At 42.8% G+C, this 19866-nt stretch overlaps 2 protein-coding genes across 10 annotated transcripts in view; both read left to right on the top strand.

The window, feature by feature from the left end:
* Positions 1 to 2268, top strand: part of LOC311110703 (pleckstrin homology domain-containing family A member 1-like) — a 29812-nt gene extending 27544 nt beyond the window's left edge. For 5 of the 9 annotated variants that reach the window (XM_084153247.1, XM_084153248.1, XM_084153249.1 and 2 more), the window contains one exon: positions 36 to 2268. In XM_084153247.1, the coding sequence (XP_084009373.1) occupies positions 36 to 374 (339 nt within the window). In that variant the 3' untranslated portion in view covers positions 375 to 2268. The remainder of the gene's footprint in view (positions 1 to 35) is intronic. The other 4 variants (XM_084153252.1, XM_084153253.1, XM_084153250.1 and 1 more) reach the window with 2 other exon arrangements.
* A 4941-nt stretch (positions 2269 to 7209) lies between these two features.
* Positions 7210 to 19866, top strand: part of LOC311110771 (serine protease HTRA1A-like) — a 32674-nt gene continuing 20017 nt past the window's right edge. Inside the window, exons 1-3 of the mRNA XM_084153336.1 lie at positions 7210 to 7843; positions 17192 to 17291; positions 17880 to 18084. Coding sequence (XP_084009462.1) covers positions 7384 to 7843; positions 17192 to 17291; positions 17880 to 18084 — 765 coding nt within the window. The 5' untranslated portion in view covers positions 7210 to 7383. The remainder of the gene's footprint in view (positions 7844 to 17191; positions 17292 to 17879; positions 18085 to 19866) is intronic.

Here is a 19866-nt window from a genome sequence, read left to right as displayed (position 1 = left end):
TGACTGTGATTTTGTGGGACACGCCCCTCTCTCAGCAGGAGCACTGTGGCCGTTCCTTCCCTTCCACATTCTACCACAGCCACCCGGGGCCCCCCGTCCCTCGCTCGCCCATATCTGCAGTGCCACCCTACCCAGGGTGCCCTGCTGTCGCGGGCGGCGCACGCCCGGAGCCTGGCGTGGGACAGCGAGCATTTCATGAGCCTCCTGCCACGACCCAGCCACGCCCGACTGTCACTGCAGGAGACACTCCTGTCCAAGTGACTGCCGCCACCGCCCTCGAGTCGCCATGGAGACGGCGCAGCACCTTTGAGGGCTACCCACCAGAACCCCCCCTTGACCTGGACGCTGCCGACCTGCCGGTCAGTGAAGTCTGACCCCTACCCACGAACTACCCCCTAACCTGGCAGAGGGGCTGGGCTACAGAGGAGAGGAGATGCTGTTTGACAACAGTGATAATGGGAGAAATGAGAGGAACAGGGTTGACAGTTTCATCTTAAATCAACCATAAGTCCCCTTTTGACTGGGGGGAATGAAAGCTTGTTGTGTGCAAAAGGGAGTGGCAATTGAATGAGAGCTTCACAAAATATATATATATCTCAACATTTCTAGCCTGTCTATCTATGGGTAACAGGGTTGACATGTTATGCTCGACCTGCTCAGTTTTCCACCAGAAAATTGCCAAAAAGAGTAGAACCAGCTCACCTGTTTTTACACAGATTTTACTATTAGATGTTCAATGTTTCTTTTGAAACAAATATTTTTAAAAGTAATAGTTTCACCATATTAAATTGAGAGTTCAATTCACGTAACAGGGTCAGGTTTAAGTAGGGTGGTAGTTGTGATTAAGGAGAGTGAGAACAGGTGTTGAGGCTGATTAGCACTTAGTAAATGAATCACTAATCACATGAAATAAATAATAATCTTCAGAAATTACTTTGTCAAAGCAATAACATAACTAGGGCTTTACAATTATGGTGAAAACCTGGAGAAATGTTGGTTAAGTGGGTTAGAATCTAACTAGAAGTCACAGAGAATGCACGGAGGAACATGTCAAAATGCTGAATTTAATTCCATCTTTATTCAGATAAAAAAAAATCTGATTTTATTGAATTCTCCATGTGGTGTATATTAAAGGGTACTTCATTTAATATAACAGATGCAAAAAAAATGATATTGTCAGTGATGCTGTAGGTGGGTGTGGTGGTGGAATCAGGCGCGGACGCAGAAGTACAGTCCAAAGACTTTAGTGAAATATCCACAAGAGAAACGCACAAATTAGCCCGAAGGCGAAACTCCGCACGCAGGCGAAAACAAAACGGGCGCACTACACAGGTGCGACAAAACACTCCAACACAATGGAGAACAGCTCAACCGAGCAAACAGTAATACGTCCAGCAAAACGCACGACAGTGAAAACAATCACACACAACACTAGACAAACACAACGAGAACTTATAGGACACTAATTACACTAAACGATAACAGGTGTAACAACAATCAGACAAAAGCAAACGAACATAGAAACATGCAACGGTGGCAGCTAGTATTCCGGAGACGACGAACGCCGAAGCCTGCCCGAGCAAGGAAGAGAGGCAGCCTCGGCCGAAACCGTGACAGATATTGGTGCTCAATTTTTACTTAACATATCGAAGGGAAGCAAAAGGCACTCATTTCGTGGAACGATCCATGGATGTTTGCCTAATCCTGCAGGGTACTGTCTTCGGGTTATCTTGTACCAATAGGAGTTCAGTGGGGGAGTGAGTTGAGCGAAGTGGCTTCAGTACGGGACCAAAGTCAACAGCAGTTACTACTAGGGTAGGGATGGTCAGAGTGGCCACCAAACCTGCCTGACCTCTATACCTGTTTCCTGTACAGTGGCTTCAACCAATTTAGTGACTGCTGACCTATTTGTTGAGTTATGACAATGACTGCTGCTGTTTTGTGCGTGTGAAAACATTGGTTTTCTTTGGTGACAGTTTTGTTGTATGGGATTGTTTTATTTTGTTATATTGCAAAATGATGTGGGAAGATGTATATTTCTGTTTGAACTTCCCTGTGCCTGTTTTGCCAGGTAGTGGAGGTTAACCCAACAATACTACTCAAAGGTCTTATTTCAATAGCTCTCAGTAGTGGTTCTGCAAAACCATATAGCCGGTAAAGTGCCTGCATAAATTCTATTAAAAAAACAAAAGCTATTGTGTACTAGATTTTAATTGTGTCGCTATTTATTACGTGGATGACTTGAAAGAAATAAAGACTTTGAAAATGCTCATGTGTTGATTTAATTATTGCAATTCAGTTCAATCTAGATGAGCAGCAGCTCATGATCTGCTCAGCGAACTCTCCCACTAGCCATTAATTAACACATTTTGACATAAAATCAAGGACTAAATCCAGATAAACCAGACAATTCTATGAATGCATAAAGAACTGAAATAAACTATGCTAAATACTAAGAAATGGTTCAACCTCTCTTACATAGCCTCACACTTATGTATGACTACTCTGCCCCCTGGTGGTGAAATGTAAACTTAACTTTCTTCCCAGGGTAGAAATGTCACAATACATTTGACTCACTCCTATACACACTGACCTTTTGTAATGGTGGTCAGTTAGCAGTCAGCATTAGTTGGGTGTCCAATCATTGACCTGTCAAATCTGAGCAGGGTGTGGCGGTATGAGTTGTGTTTAGTCGAATGAAGGTCCACAGTGACCAATGATGTCATACGGTTGCTTGTGGAAAACAAAAACATCTACATCTGGATTGACTTGGGGCCAGTAAGAAGTGGGTGAGGCTGACAGCTCTCAGTGCCTGAGGTAGCCCAGTCTATCTATGCCTTTATTGGCCTGCAACAGTGACTTTTGTTGGGCTTCTGAGAGAATAATAAAGCAGCAGTTTGGCCCTAGAGAGACCACTGCATGTGCTCATGCCAAATGATACAGATCACACCAACAATGGGTTCAAGTTGAGGAGATTTGTCTTGTTTTCTTTAACTTATTAGGGTGTAACCTAAAGTAGGTTGATTTCATCAATATGTTTTAATGGGTTGCCTTGATGTTTGCATAGTCACTTTAATAACTCTACCTACATGTACAGATGAAGTCGGAAGTTTACATACACTTAGGTTGGAGTCATTAAAACGAGTTTTTCAACCACTCCACAAATGTCTTGTTAACAAACCATAGTTTTGGCAAGTCAGTTAGGACATCTACTTTGTGCATGACACAAGTAATTTTTCCAACAATTGTTTACAGACAGATTATTTCACTTATAATTCACTGTATCACAATTCCAGTGGGTCAGAGGTTTACATACACTAAGTTGACTGTGCCTTTAAACAGCTTGGAAAATTCCAGAAAATGATGTCATGGCTTCAGAAGCTTCTGATAGGCTAATTGACATCATTTGGATAAGAGCGTCTGCTAAATGACTAAAATGTAATGTAAATATAATTGGAGATGTACCTGTGGATGTATTTCAAGGCCTACCTTCAAACTCAGTGCCTCTTTGCTTGACATCATGGGAAAATCAAAAGAAATCAGCCAAGACCTCAGAAAAAAAATTGTAGACCTCCACAAGTCTGGTTCATCCTTGGGAGCAATGTCCAAACGCCTGAAGGTACCACGTTCATCTGTACAAACAATAGTACGCAAGCGACCGGGAGACCCATGGCGGCGCACAATTGGTCCAGCATCGTCCAAGGTAGGGGAGGGTTTGGCCGGCAGGGATGTGGGTTCGTTTCCCACGGGGGGCCAGTATGAAAAAAAAAAAGAAGGAAAAAACCCATGTATGCATTCACTACCTTTAGCGTCTGCTAAATGACTAACATGTAAATGTATAAGCACCATGGGACCACGCAGCCGTCATACCGCTCAGGAAGGAGACGTGTTCTGTCTCCTAGAGATGAACGTACTTTGGTGCAAAAAGTGCAAATCAATCCCAGAACAACAGCAAAGGACCTTGTGAAGACTGGAGGAAACAGGTACAAAAGTATCTATATCCACAGTAAAATGAGTCCTATATCGACATAACCTGAAAGGCCGCTCAGCAAGGAAGAAGCCACAGCTCCAAAACCGCCATAAAAAAGCCAGACTACAGTTTGCAACTGCACATGGGGACAAAGATCATACTTTTTGGAGAAATGTCCTCTGGTCTGATGAAACAAAAATAGAACTGTTTGGCCATAATGACCATCGTTATGTTTGGAGGAGAAAGGGGGTGGCTTCCAAGCCGAAGAACACCATCCCAACCGTGAAACAAGGGGGTGGCAGCATCATGCTGTGGGGGTGCTTTGCTGCAGGAGGGACTGGTGCACTTCACAAAATAGATGGCATCATGAGGAAGGAAAATGATGTGGATATATTGAAGCAACATCTCAAGACATCAGTCAGGGAGTTAAAGCTTGGTCGCAAATGGGTCTTCCGAATGGACAATGACCCCAAGCATACTTCCAAAGTTGTGGCAAAATGGCTTAAGGACAACCAAGTCAAGGTATTGGAGTGGCCATCACAAAGCCCTGACCTCAATCCTATAGAAAATGTGTGGGCAAAACTGAAAAAGTATGTGCGAGCAAGGTGGCTTACAAATCTGACTCAGTTACACCAGCTCTGTCAGGAGGAATGGGCCAAAATTCACCCAACTTATTGTGGGAAGCTTGTGGAAGGCTACCCGAAACGTTTGACCCAAGTAAAACAATTTAAAGGCAATGCTACCAAATACTAATTGAGTGTATGTCAACTTCTGACCCACTGGGAATGTGATGAAAGAAATAAAAGCTGAAATAAATCATTCTCTCTACTATTATTCTGACATTTCACATTCTTAAAATAAAGTGGTGATCCTAACTGACCTAAGACAGGGATTTTTTACTAGGATTAAATATCAGGAATTGTGAAAAACTGAGTTTAAATGTGTGTGTAAACTTCCGACTTCAACTGTACATATTACCTCAATTCCCTCAACTAACCGATGCCCCCGCACATTGACTCGGTACCGGTACCCCCTGTATATAGCCTCACTATTGTTATTTGTTACTTTTATTTCTTCTTCTTTGGTATTCTTTCTTAAAACTGCATTGTTGGTTAAGGGCTTGTAAGTAAACATTTCACTGTAAGGTCTACACCTGTTGTATTCGTCGCATGTGACAAATAACATTTGATTTGATTTGATTAAAGGTTGCCATGTCATTTTCCCAACATGCAATTGTCCTCCAAAGCTATAAATTCAAATGGAAAGTGTTTACAGCACCAAACCTCATGAACTCCAGTGTCACTTTTGTCCCACATACCCTCACCCCCTTCAATGCAAGACAAAATGAGAACCATTATGAAAACAGGACCCTCTCCATCCCTGTGCTTCCCTCAATAAGTACCCCTTTGGTTATGGCAGCAGCACTCCATAGCACCACAGGCAACCTCCATCTCAATGCCTGGGCCCTGAGTATTGGTCCAACCACCTCATTAAACCATAGTCATTAAAATATCCCTGGCCCTTAACCAATCATATAGTATGTGAGAGCGGTTTATGGCAGTGATTCATTGGTCCACTGTTTACTGGATCTTTTACAGCCCACCACAGGCATCCAACTTGACAGAGATTTGTTGTTTGCTGTATAAGCCACTAGCTATAACATTGGAATTTATGCTTTTGACACTAGCAATTGACCTATATTTCTTCTAATACTAGCGATTTGTTTAGTCTTTAATTTGTACAACTTCAGGAAACAGTTTGGCTTTCGGTTAGAATACCACAAAAAGCAGTTTGCTAATGATCATATGATCAATGTTGGTTGAATGAAAAAGCTTTGAATGTTAGCTTTGCTTACAAAATTGGTCATGATTCATCCCCACCCAAGTTCCCCTCAAATATTGGTTTCTGTTGTTTGTTTAGTTTCTGACCACATATTATTAATGAATGGACATAAGATTTAGTTAACTAATTATTTTGTAAATGGCTTATAATCCACAGCAATCATAGAACCCCTCGCACCCTCACTCTCTGTTGTTTTTGTAGGCCAATTATATGAGTTGAGTAAGTTGCCAAGAGTGACTAAGTCATAAAGGGAACAGTAAAAACAGCAAGTTTAGGGCTGAAAATCCAGAATCCAGAATTATACATGCTTCATGAACTCTCCTGTGATTTATTCTGTTGTAGGCAGTCTATATGTATAGCTTCCTATTGATTGGGGAATTATCATATTAGTTAATTGTGAGCAATGTTATGATGGCACCACACCCGTCGCTATGGGCGGGCCATAGGGGGCCGGGCCCGCCCCCAAAAATGCTTGTGCCCCCCCCCCATTTGAGGGAATTTATTATTAAATATACGTACTGTAGGCTAATAATAATTGTGCCCTGCCCTCCCATGCATTTCATATGCCCCCCTTAAGACTGAGGTCTGGCGACGGGTCTGGATGGCACACATATGTGAATGGATTATCTAAACAGCTGCATTTCAATGTTTAGAGATATAATATCAAGGCACACATCTTTATTTGTTTTGTTACAGGTACATTATCCACTTCAAATGATACATTTATAAAATATGTACCCGTAGGCTGCCAAGAAATACATACAGAGTTTAACAGGTGACATCAATAAGGGATCATAGCTTTCACCTGGATTCACCTGGTCAGTCTATGGTGTTCATAATGTTTTGTACACTCAGTGTATACTGTATATGTTTTGTATGTAATGTATGTGTCGGGCTTTAGCTGAGATTAGTCTTTACAGAGTCAAGTATATTTGTCAAGGCCTCAAATGTTCCTTGACTAGCACCATTCATTCTCACTTTGATCATTCTTATGTTATAACTTCTTCTTGAAAGGAGTAGTCTGAAAAAAAGTGTTTGTTTTTTGTGTCATTAACAACTTTTCCAATTATGATATCTTCTTTAATTGTGATTTATTCAGTAGTTGAATTGTTTTTAATTAAACATTTAATGGCTTCCCATAAAATCACATTTTGATTAGTCCATCCATGATAGGCCTATTCCAAAAGTGTAGCATATTCTAAGTTTAGTCTATTTCAAAATCAAATTCATTCAAATAGGCCTAATGAAAAAAATTATTAATAAATATCAAAGCTCTTCCCTTTAGGATGTGACACACACTCCAACCATAGAAATGCGTATTTTTATTGCCTAGAAAGTGTGCTGGGTCATGTGGAGTTGAGTAGGCTTTTATATAAATGCAGTGCCAGCAAAAAAACGCAGTTGCGTATTGGTGCGTAGTGGAAGTGGAGCTTTTCTAAATCCCTTACATCAACTACTCTGCTCTACACTCCTCAGCTCACATGTACCAAAGTACTGCAAGTTTAGAGAAGCCCGGACACTTTTTGTTTACTTTCCCATATTTTGACAACTGTGTTTCACAGTAAACCACAATGTTTTGGTCACTATTGTGCTTAACAGTTTGCTTGGCATCCCTACCTGCCGAAGCACAGACCTCCAATAGGTACGTTATCGGCTGTCCCAGTCGTTGTCACAAGGCGATGTGTCCCCGAATGCCAGCGGAGTGCTTAGCAGGACAAGTCCTGGACCACTGTAACTGCTGCCCGGTGTGTGCCTCTGGAGAGGGCGAAGCGTGCGGTGGCAATGGAAAGCTTGGAGACCCGGTGTGCGAAGAGGGGTTGGAGTGTTCGGTGTCCGGCGGAGTGGGGTACTCTGCCACGGTTAGAAGAAGAGGGAAGAGCGGCGTTTGCGCCTGCAAAACTACCGACCCTGTATGTGGTAGCGACGGTGTATCCTACCGTAACATCTGCGAGCTCAAGAGAGTCAGCAACCGGGCACTGAAACTTCAGCAGCCACCTGTTCTGGTCATTCAACGGGGAGCATGTGGGAAAGGTAAAGGCTTTGAAGAATATTATACATATAATTCCCATTTCACCGTCTTGAATGTGCTATTTGTGTGTATTTCATATTTATTCTTTCTGGTGGGTTCCTTACTTTAAATCAGTGAGCATAACTCGATTACAACTTTTCCATTCAATCGATGCTTTACGCGAAAATCCAATCTATATCAAATAAAGATTCAGCCTTGCTGAGATTTAGAGTCATGAATTCTCGTCAGAAAGGAATCAGTGTGTGACAGACTGGTGACAACGGCATCCAGATGTGACAGCTGGTTATGTATCCCAGGGGCACAAACATCAAGTGTCCTTTGACAGCAAAACAAAGACTACCATTGAAATGCGTTGGTTTTTGTTTTTGTTAATTCACTCAGACTATCAGTAATCCTTGCTTAGTTTTGCTTGTTTGAAATAAGTCACTAATTCTATTAACTTGTTATAAACGGTATGGATTAGCTCTGGTATGCATACAGTCACATGGGAATAACCCTCCAAATTAATTTGTCTAAAGTAGCATTAATGCAATAGGTCATTGTTGCTGACTTCACCACATCAAAACTATGAAATAACACATATGGAATCATGTAGTAACCAAAAAAGTGTTAAACAAATCAAAATATATTTTAGATTTTATATTCTTCAAATAGCCACCCTTTGCCTGGATGACAGCTTTGCACATTCTTGGCATTCTCTCAACCAGCTTCATGAGGTAGTCACCTGGAATGCATTTCAATTAACAGGTGTGCCTTTTAAAAAGTTAATTTGTGGAATTTCTTTCCTTCTTAATGCGTTTGAGCCAATCAGTTGTGTTGTGATAAGGTAGGAGGGGGTATACAGAAGATAGCCCTATTTGGTAAAAGACCAAGTCCATATTATGGCAAGAACAGCTCAAATAAGCAAAGAGAAACAACAGTCCATCATTACTTTAAGACATGAAGGACAGTCAATACGGAAAATGTAAAGAACTTTGAACGTTTCTTCAAGTGCAGTCGCAAAAACCATCAAGCGCTATGATGAAACTGGCTCTCATGAGGACCGCCACAGGAATGGAAGACCCAGAGTTACCTCTGCTGCAGAGGATAAGTTCATTAGAGTTACCAGCCTCAGAAATTGCAGCCCAAATAAATGCTTCACAGAGTTCAAGTAACACACACATCTCAACATCAACTATTCAGTGGGAACTGTGTGAATCAGGCCTTCATGGTCAAATTGCTGCAAAGAAACCACTACTAAAGGACACCAATAAGAAGAAGAGACCTGCTTGGGACAAGAAACAAGAGCAATGGACATTAGACCGGTGGAAATTTGTCCTTTGGTCTGGAGTCCAAATTGGAGATTTTTGGTTCCAACTGCTGTGTCTTTGTGAGATGCAGTGTGGGTGAACAGATTATCTCTGCATGTGTAGTTCCCACTGTAAAGCAGGGAGGAGGAGGTGTTATGGTGTGGGGGTGCTTTGCTGGTGACACTGTCTGTGATTTATTTAGAATTCAAGGCACACTTATCCAGCATGGCTACCACAGCATTCTGCAGCGATACGCCATCCCATCTGGTTTGCGCTTAGTAGGACGATCATTTGTTTTTCAACAGGACAATGACCCAACACACCTCCGGGCTGTGTAAGGGCTATTTTACCAAGAAGGAGAGTGATGGAGTGCTACATCAGATGACCTGGCCTCCACAATCCCCAGACCTCAACCCAATTGAGATGGTTTGGGTTGAGTCGACCGCAGAGTGAAGGAAAAGCAGCCAACACGTTCGCATCATATGTGGGAACTCCTTCAAGACTGTTGGAAAAGCATTCCAGGTGAAGCTGGTTGAGAGAATACCAAGAGTGTGCAAAGCTGTCATCAAGGCAAAGGGTAGCTATTTGAAGAATCTCAAATATAAAATATTTGTTTAACACTTTCTTGTTTACTACATGATTCCATATGTGTTATTTCATAGTTTTGTCTTCACTATTATTTTACAATGTAAAAATAGAGAAAAACCCTTGAACTTTTGACTGGTAGTGTATATATATGTAGTCACCCCTTCAAATTAGTGGATTCGGCTATTTCAGCCACACCCGTTGCTGACAGGTGTATAAAATCGAGCACACAGCCATGCGATCTCCATAGACAAACATTGGCAGTGGAATGGCCTTACTGAAGAGCTCAGTGACTTTCAACCTGGCACCGTCATAGGATGCCACCTTTCCAACAAGTCAGTTCGTCAAATTTCTGCCCTTCTAGAGCTGCCCCGGTCAACTGTAAGTGCTGTTATTGTGAAGTGGAAACGTCTAGGAGCAACAACGGCTCAGCCGCGAAGTGGTAGGCCACACAAGCTCACAGAATGGGACCGCCGAATGCTGAAGCGCGTAGCGCGTAAAAATCGCCTGTCCTCGGTTGCAACACTCACTACCGAGTTCCAAACTGCCTCTGGAAGCAACGTCAGCACAATAACTGTTCGTCGGGAGCTTCATGAAATGGGTTTCCATGGCCGAGCAGCCGCACACAAGCCTAAGATCACCATGCGCAATGCCAAGCGTAGGCTGGAGTGGTGTAAAGCTTGCCGCCATTGGACTCTGGAGCAGTGGAAACACATTCCCTGGAGTGATGAATCACACTTCACCATCTGGCAGTCCAACGGACAAATCTGGGTTTGGCGGATGCCAGGTGAACGCTACCTGCCCCAATTCATATTGCCAACTGTAAAGTTTGGTGGAAGAGGAATAATTGTCTGGGGCTGTTTTTCATGGTTCGGGCTAGGCCCCTTAGTTCCAGTTAAGGTAAATCTTAACGCTACAGCATACAATGACATTCTAGATGATTCTGTGCTTCCAACTTTGCGGCAGCAGTTTGGGGAAGGCCCTTTCCTGTTTCAGCATGACAATGCCCGTGTGCACATAGCGAGGTCCATACAGAAATGGTTTGTCGAGATCGGTGTGGAAGAGCCTTGATCTCAACCCCATAGAACACCTTTGGGATGAATTGGAACACCGACTACAAGTCAGGCCTAATCATGCCCGACCTCACTAATGCTCATTTGGCTGAATGGAAGCAAGTCCCCGCAGCAATGTTCCAATATCTAGTGGAAAGCCTCGCAGAAGAGTGGAGGCTGTTATAGCAGCAAAGGGGGGACCAACTCCATATTAATGGCCATGATTTTGGAATGAGATGTTCGACGAGCAGGTGTCCACATACTTTTGGTCATGTCATGTAGAATAAATGAAGGTGAGGCGGAGGTATGTCTACAGATATGCTGTATTCTGACCTTGACTTAATTCCACCACCTTTACGCACGAGGAAACCATGAATAAGGTCTAGCGAGAGTGGAAAAGGCATCTACAGAATTGTTTTCCCGATAGAAATAACAACATTCTCCATGCACTGTAATTTACAACTTGATAAGAGCTATTGATAAGAGCTAGGTCAATGAGTAATCCGTTTGACACTTGTTTTAGATATATTTAACCTTATAATTGCTGGAGACAAATGTGAAACTAGTCATATTGCAGCAAACTGAAGCATATCAACTTCCCACAGTAAAGTTTATGAAATGCTGTGCCATTGTGCAGAATTTAAATTGTACAACCTTTTAACTTGCAGGGATGGGCATTCTCAAATATTTTAACACTCTCGAATATCTTAATTATATGCTACCCAGACTTTCTCTGTTTCCTATTTCTATCATGTTAAATATTAGCCACTATCAGTATCGACCGTCAGTAGGCCTAATAACCACATATATTCAACTGCCAATTTACTGTTAGTTCCCTTCAGTTGGTATAGCCTACATTATCATCCATTTAATTCCATTGTTTAGTTTACCTTCATTTGCTTCCTCTGTAAACGCTGTCACGTGCATGTGGTTGTTGCTGAGGATTATTAGTAACAGTTGATTTTAAAAAAAGACATGAAGGCTAATTAAATCGTTATGGAGCGGAGCTCAGACCAAGCCGTAACAGTTTGAACCCGACGCCTGGCGCAATACTTGGCCATGTCATCGCAATGTTCCATGGTTAGTGCAGGCAATAGACAAGGGTATAGCCTACTATTGTACACTATTCTCCCTATTATAATTATATGTACACTAGTCTTCCAACATTACCATGGGTTAAAGAACTGAATGTGGCAATTTTCAGAATGAATCAAAACACTATTTCCTTTCTTTCATGTGCAAAGACTCTTGTCGTATATGATGAGTGGTGGCAATTATTGCTGTCAACAAAAGGAGTCTGCTCATACTGAACATTGATCATAAGGTTTATTCAGATCACAAGCTTCAGCATGGGTGACAGACTCGCGAGGTCTGGAGAACAGTGTCCTCCCATTCTAGGGCTGCTCTGGGGTTTATTGTCTAAAACCCTTCTTATATAGACAATACCAAAATAAGGGTTACCCCCTCTTCTGGCCAATCACCAGTCTCCCCTCGGGCGTCACCCTCCAAGCGGCACATTTCAAATAACATCATAAAACATCCCCCCTCTGGCCTGAACAACCAACCTTCTTTCAGTTCCATCTAAAAACCTTTAACACCATCATATTGTCAATACACTACACTCTCCAAACCAGTTTTTTTATGATTCATAAATACTTTCCTAACCCTAAATAATCGACAAGATAAGAGTATTTTTAAAGCTACCAATTGGGGCTGAAACAAAGACGAATATGCATATACTGTTTTTAGATGGCTTTCTATAATTGATCGCTAATATTCTGAACCTGTTCTCTCGATATATTCTATTGAGTCTGTCGACAAAATTCAAATTAAAAGGTACACCGTATTTAAAGGGATGGCTTTAGATAAATGTACTGAAAACCCTATTGAATGAAAATCTGTTGTCCAACAAGTGGGAGGGTTTGCAGCAGTTGAATTTAATTTATTCAGCATGCGGAAGGGAATCACCCCTGCAAAGCCCTTTATGCAACTTCATAAGGTTAGTCTGAATACCAACTAGTGAGAAGTGCTTAGGAAAGGCGTGTGTAAGAAAGGCCTAATTTCCTAAGTTAGAATCGGGCCCCATGTGTTTAGTTCATAGTTGGACCGCAAGGGTTCAAAATAGTTATTCGGCTGTCCCCATTGGATAACCCTTTTTGGTTCCAGGTAGAACCCTTTTGGGTTGCACATAGAACCCTCTGTGGAAAACGTTCTACCTGGAACCCAAAGGGGTTCTCCTATGGGGACAGCTGAAGAACCCTTTTAGGTTCTAGATAGCACCTTTTTTTCTAAGAGTGTAGGCATGGAAACTTTCACTTCGCCAGCTACTGTGTGTGTGCTCATGCTCAATGCGTATCACAGTACTTCGGAAACGCTGATTCATTGTCAGACAGTTCATGTATGTGTACTGTATGTGCATGGCAGTAGGCTATCTATTTTTAATGTCTTCATGTGTATACCTTTTCCAACACAAGGACACACAAGGCATGCCAAAGTTATGTCAGAGAGTGTCTCCTCAGTGATTTTGCAAACATTTGGGATGCAAACACTTGATCCAGCTCCTCTCCAGCTCCAGCCAGCCTAAGAAAACAGAGTGCAGCTCTGTGCCAAGCTACATGAAGGCCCCTGGCCAAGTAAAGAGAGGCTCCGGACCACTGGCCTCAATGGCCTCTCTTAAAGCAAACACATGAAATTACACTTGGTGCATGATGTCATTTGCATCTGGTTTCTGAAGTTGTCGATTATGCAAGTTGTTTGAACTGGCACAGGATTTAGGTCAAATGTTGCTGTCCTGTGGGCCCGTTGTGTGTTTTCTTAAATAACTAATTTAGTCACAGAATGGCATATATGGCCTGCAGAAACAAGTTTGAGATGTATTGATAAGAGGTAAGAGAATAAACACAACTTTAGGATGTTGAGAACAACCTTTTCATGCATTTCTTTTCAATGCACACCTAAAGGAACAGCAACATAATGCACAGCTCTAGTGAGTGATTGGGGCTTGCTAGCTTTACATTGGCAAGCTGTGTTGGTGTACAGTTAGAGAATGGAGAATGTGAGTTGTCTGTGACTATGCTTGGTGGATCATGTACAGTACACTGATCGTGCACATACTGTATTTTCTCCCAGCCTTCTCGTCTCTGCCTCTTTCTTGCCACTCTCCCCTTCATCACTCTGTTACTCTCCCCTTCATCACTCTGTTTCTCTCTCTCTCTCTCTCTCTCTCTCTCTCTCTCTCTCTCTCTCTCTCTCTCTCTCTCTCTCTCTCTCTCTCTCTCTCTCTCTCTCTCTCTCTCTCTCTCTCTCTCTCTCTCTTTCTTTCTTTCTTTCTTTCTTTCTTTCTTTCTTTCCTTCTTTCTTTCTTTCTTTCTTTCTCTCTCTCCCTCTCCCCTTCCTCTGCTTTCTCATTCTCCATATTCCTTTCCCTATTCCTTTCCCACACTGAGATCCCACATATAAGGCACACTCACAGCCCTTAGGTTACTACCCAGTCCTCTAGACTATACACTTTCTCTCATCAGCAGGGTTATCACGAAACAATGGTCTAGGGATTGAATTGGGATTGGGCTTTTCTGTGTATGTTCACACGGCTCAGGGAATATGTTTAATGTGACTTAGGGACCCTTTCAAAGACTTAGTGAGTGTGTATTTGCTGCACCACAGCTTCGCAGCAAGGTACCTGGATTACAGTGATACTGCAGCGGGAATACAACCCCACTGACACTGCAACCCAATCCCTCTGCCCGTAGGATGGGTTACAGGAAGAGCAGCTTCCTTATGGAAAAACTCATAAAGCAGCAACAGTGTGGACAGGCAGGCAGAACGGTGTGTGTTGGGGAGTTCTTGATACAAGAATCAGGTTTGTTTTCTTGGAGAGGTCAGTGAGTTTGTATAGCAGACGTATGGGAAGTATAGGGAGATGGACAGAGTGTGTCTAATAGAGGGAGAGATACATACCAGGGGTGGAGTGTCTCTTTGACAGGAGGTTACTGAGCTGGCCCATGGAGATCATGACTAGTTAAACAAGTTCATTGTTTCATTACATTTGTACATTTGAGTCATTTAGCAGATGTTCTTATCCATAGTGACATACAGGAGCAATTAGGGTTAAGTGTCTTGCTCTAGGGCACATCAACAGATTTTTCACCTAGTCAGCTCGAGGAGTCGAACCAGCGACCTTACGGTTAGCCTACTGGCTCAACGCTCTTAACCGCTAAACTACCTGCCGCATGAGCTTATGAGTGGTTTTGTGTGTTGCTACATGTTGCATAGACGTAACGAGACAAGTCGAGAGAAAATGTGGCGCCACAGAACCATTTGGAATAACTATACTACCTCCATCCTCCTCCACTCTTTTGTCCGGTTCCCCCACCTCTGAGGAGGTGAAGTTGAGGGCTACAGGAGCACGGATAGGACAACATGGATGTTTCAGGGAGCCACAATAGACAGGCTACATCTACACCTTGACATGATGATCGGTTTTGATTTATTTAATCAATATGACATTGTTCAATTAGAAGTGAGACCTGAAGCCTGTTGCTTGAATACCTTAAATATAGCTTGTATAGCTGTTTAAGAGGGTCTCCCATGGTCCTCCTCTCTCTACTCTCTCTCAGTCTGTATTGAAGCATGCCTGCCTGGGGTCAGAACACTTAAATCAAAAAGCCATTATCTCGGTTTAACTGTGTGTGTGTGTGTGTGTGTGCGTGTGTGTATAGGATATCTTTAAGTATATTTTATTTGACTCTGTCAATTGCTGGCAGACAGTACATGTGGGTCGACTCAACATACTGTATGTATATCATTCTGTAAGGAGGCTTATGCAGATGTCCTCCATAATTTCAGAACAGTAAAAACGGATAGTTATTAAAACCCCTTTTCAAAGGCATTCCAATGATATTCAGGATTTTGGATGGAGTTGACGTTCCAGTAGATGCTCTCATCCTTGGTCCATATGCTTTTCTATTTGTCTAGCGGTCAATTTTATTCCAGCAGTTGTTGACCTGATCTGAGCCCCAGCTCCTCAGACAGAGTGTCTCATTAAGAAATATCCTGTCACGGTCTACAGACGAGGCAACACTGGCAACAGTAACCTGCTCGGCTATGGAAGGAGCACACACAGACTACATCTGGTTTGTGATTTTCCCAAATCAGCAAGAAAGGTTTCGTCATCAACTGGCCCAAACCCACTCTCCTTCATTTCCAATGCAGTGATGTGTCTGTGGAAACAAATCAGTCTGTCTGTGTCAAGAGGACGGGCCAAATATCATCATAACATAGAAAAATGAAGAGGTCAAGTGCTAAAGGATGACCTCTTTAGATACTTCAGACTGATCTCAGGTCTAGATACCGGAGCAGGCCCACGGACCGATGCACTCATATCTGTACTCATACCCATGGGTGGCGCACAATTGGTCCAGCGTCGTCCAAGGTAGGGGAGGGTTTGGCCGGCAGGGATGTGGGTTCGTTTCCCACGGGGGCCCAGTATGAAAAGAAAAATGTATGTATACATTCACTAACTGTAAGTTGCTCTGGATAAGAGCGTCTGCTAAATGACTAAAATGTATATAAAAAAATATCTTAAACATTTGAAGCAGGGACATATGCCATCATACTATTCCCATATCTTGGGGCAAATTACAGCTATCCTGAAGATATGGAATATGAATGCCATCACGGAATTTCTCCTCTTACACAGGAAAGAAATGGGGTATTCTGAACTTATAATTAAGTAGGATACAGTATGCCAAGACTGTGCTCATTTTACTCTTGTGTTGGTTTAACTGTGCCTCAAGTAAAACGTTTTCTTTTTTCACAACCCATCACAGTAACATTAAAGTTAGAATAAAGAGATTTCAGAATAACTTCTAATCATTGGTAGACACATTCTTCTAAGCTTATGGGCGCCTCTTTGCTGTTGGGTGGCACGTAAAATAATTGAACTAAACAACCTTTATAAACTACAGCAAGGTGTAGGATTGTATGACAAAACCTCTATATTTTAAACATAATGACTTGATGGGGGTGTGGAAAGATGAAGGAGATAAAGCATGATTATCTTGTTTTTACTTAAAAAGCAAGATGTCTATGATAATCTTCAGAGAAGACTTACAGTAATTCACAGCCTGGAAAAATACTTGTATGCCTTCTCAGTATGATGTAATTACATGGTAAGTCATCAACATTTTCTGACTTATCTTCTTACGGAAGAATCAAAGGCACTTACAGACAGAGACAGAAGCACGGGATAGACTCTGTCTATGCCACAAACTGACTGTCATCTTTTCCATTTCTCTTTTAGACCAGTTTCATATACTGGGCTTATTCTTGCATTGCTGTTACATCATTTCATTGTATTTGTGTTTGTGGTTGTGTTTGAGTAAATGTTTATCCCAACGTCCTGTCTCTGTTGTTGTATCTCTAGCCCAGGACAACCCAAACAGTCTGAGACACAAATACAACTTTATCGCTGACGTGGTGGAGACGATCGCCCCGGCCGTCGTTCACATTGAACTCTACCGCAAGTAAGAGCGGCACCTGTGTGTATGTGTGCGTGTGTGTGTGTGCGTGTGCACTTGTTTTCCTAAATGATCTGGACCCCAGTGTCCTAACATTTGACCTTAATGTCCTGGAAAGGTAGGAAAACAATTACTTTTTTCAGTTCCTGAATTTGTTCAAATGCTATTTTAAACTTAAGGGTTAGGTTTAGGATTTTGGGGTTAGGTTTAGGGTTATGGGTTTTTGGGGTTAGGGTTAGGTTTAGGGTTAGGGAAAATAGGATTTATGGTGAAAACATTTTACACTCCAAAAAGTCCTGAAATGTGTGTGTGTGTGTGTGTGTGTGTGTGTGTGTGTGTACGTCCTTGAATATCTGTAGACACATACCAGAGTTTACTTTACAGCCCACCTGGATGTGAGCCTACACTAGTTGGGAAAACACTTAAGTCAAAACCCTCCCTTTTAACATATTTCTCCTTCTGCTTCTCATCCTCTTTCCCTGTCTTCATCTCTCCATCCCTGTCTTCTCTTCCCTATTTCTATTAATCTCTCCCTTTCTCTCTATAAATGTATCTATCTCTTTCTCTCCCTCTCTCCCCCTCCCTCTCTCTCAGGATGGCGTATTCTAAGCGGGAGGTGGCGGTGTCCAGTGGCTCAGGGTTCGTGGTGTCAGAGGATGGACAGATCGTGACCAACGCCCACGTTGTGGCCAATAAGCATCGAGTAAAGGTGGAGCTGAAGAGCGGCGCCACCTACGACGCCAAGATCAAAGACGTGGACGAGAAGTCCGACATCGCACTCCTCAAGATCGACTCACCGGTAAGAGGGGACACCAGAGGTCACAGACATAGCTCATCAGTTCAAAATCTAGTTCAAATGACTTTATTCGAACAACTTAACCCATCAATAACTGACAAAGGAGACAAACGGACACATAGGGAAGAAGTTTACACTTAGAAACAGTTGCAATATTGTGGTAGATCGCTTGTGTTGTGTGCTACCCACTCCATCACAAAGACCAATTTTCAAGTTTTATTACCACGTGCACAAGTACAGTGAAATGTATTTCTTGAAAGTTCTTTCACAACAATGCAGTAATCAATATCAGTAGTACTATTAAAGAAAGTAATGTAGGACAAAAACACATAATAAATCAAATAAGATAAATAGAAATAAGAACACGAGAAAGTAAGGAAGCTGTATACAGGGCCAGTTCCAGGGTCAGTGCCAATACCATATTTACAATGTGCAGGTATACTGGAGTGGTAGGGGTAGATATAGTGTTAAGGTGGCTAGGCATCAGGATATATGATAAACAGTTGCAGCAGAGTAAATTATGATCGTATGTGAGTGTGTGTGTTTGTGTAGAGTCAGTATGAATGTGTGTGCATGTTATGTGTGTGAGCAAATTAAGTGTGTGAGTGTGTGAGTGTGTGAGTGTGTGTGTGTGTGTGTGTGTGTGTGTGTGTGTGTGTGTGTGTTTGTGTGTGTGTGTGTGTGTGTGTGTGTGTGTGTGTGTGTGTGTGTGTGTGTGTGTGTGTGTGTGTGTGTGTGTGTGTGTGAGGGAGGGAGGTGTTCAGTCCCAGGGTCCCAAGCTTGGTGACGAGCTTGGAGGGGACTATGGTGTTGAACGCTGAGCTGTAGTCAATGAACAGCGTTCTCACATAGCCTCTTATCTAGGTGGGTGAGGGCAGTGTGGAATACCATTGAGATTGCGTCGTCTATGGATCTGTTGGGGCAGTATGCAAATTGGAGTGGGTCTAGGGTGTCTGGGATGATGGAATTAATGTGTGCCATAACCAGCCTTTCAAAGCACTTCATGATTACAGATGTGAGTGCTACAGGTCGGTAGTCATTGTGCCAGGTAGTCTTAGAGTTCTTGGGAACAGGAATGATGGGGTCAGCTTGAGACGTGGGGATTACAGACTGGGAAAAGGTTGAAAATGACCGTGAATATGCCTGCCAGCTGTTCTGTGCATGCTCTGAGAATGCGCCCTGGAATACCATCCGGCCTCATGGCCTTGCAAGTGTTGACCTGATTAAAAACCTTACATCGGACTAGGAAAGCGAGATCACCCAGGCCTCTGGGTCGGCGGGGGCCCTCATTCACGACTCTGTGTTGTTTTCCGTTGGGCAGATTACAGCTGGGTTTTCCTTTGTAATCCGTAATGGACTGTAGCCACTACCACATGCTGCAGGTGGCGGAGCCTGTATAATAGGATTCCACTTTCCTATATTGTCCTTTTGCTTGTTTGATGGTGTGATGAGTGTGATGGAAGGAGTCAGGCGCAGGAGGATAATCACAGAATACAGAGTTTATTCCGTCTTTACACAGAATGCGCTGGATAGCGACAAACGAAACAGGCACAGGGGAAACTATCTACCCTGGCAATACACTGTAATGGTAGCTCCAACAATAAATAGGCACAGGGGAAAATATCTACCCCGGCAACAAATAGGTATGACGAATGCCGAAGCTTGCCCGAACAAGGAGGGGAGGCAGCCTCGGCGGAAGTCGTGACAGATGGCTCTGCGGAGGTCGTAGCAGGACTTGTTGTACTTAGCTGTGTCTTCAGCCATAGCCTCGGGGTTGGCTGTGAT

Source organism: Coregonus lavaretus (genome assembly GCF_964263955.1).
Source record: "Coregonus lavaretus genome assembly, chromosome: 36".
Taxonomy (NCBI): domain Eukaryota; kingdom Metazoa; phylum Chordata; class Actinopteri; order Salmoniformes; family Salmonidae; genus Coregonus; species Coregonus lavaretus.
This window is presented reverse-complemented; position numbering and strand designations above follow the sequence as displayed.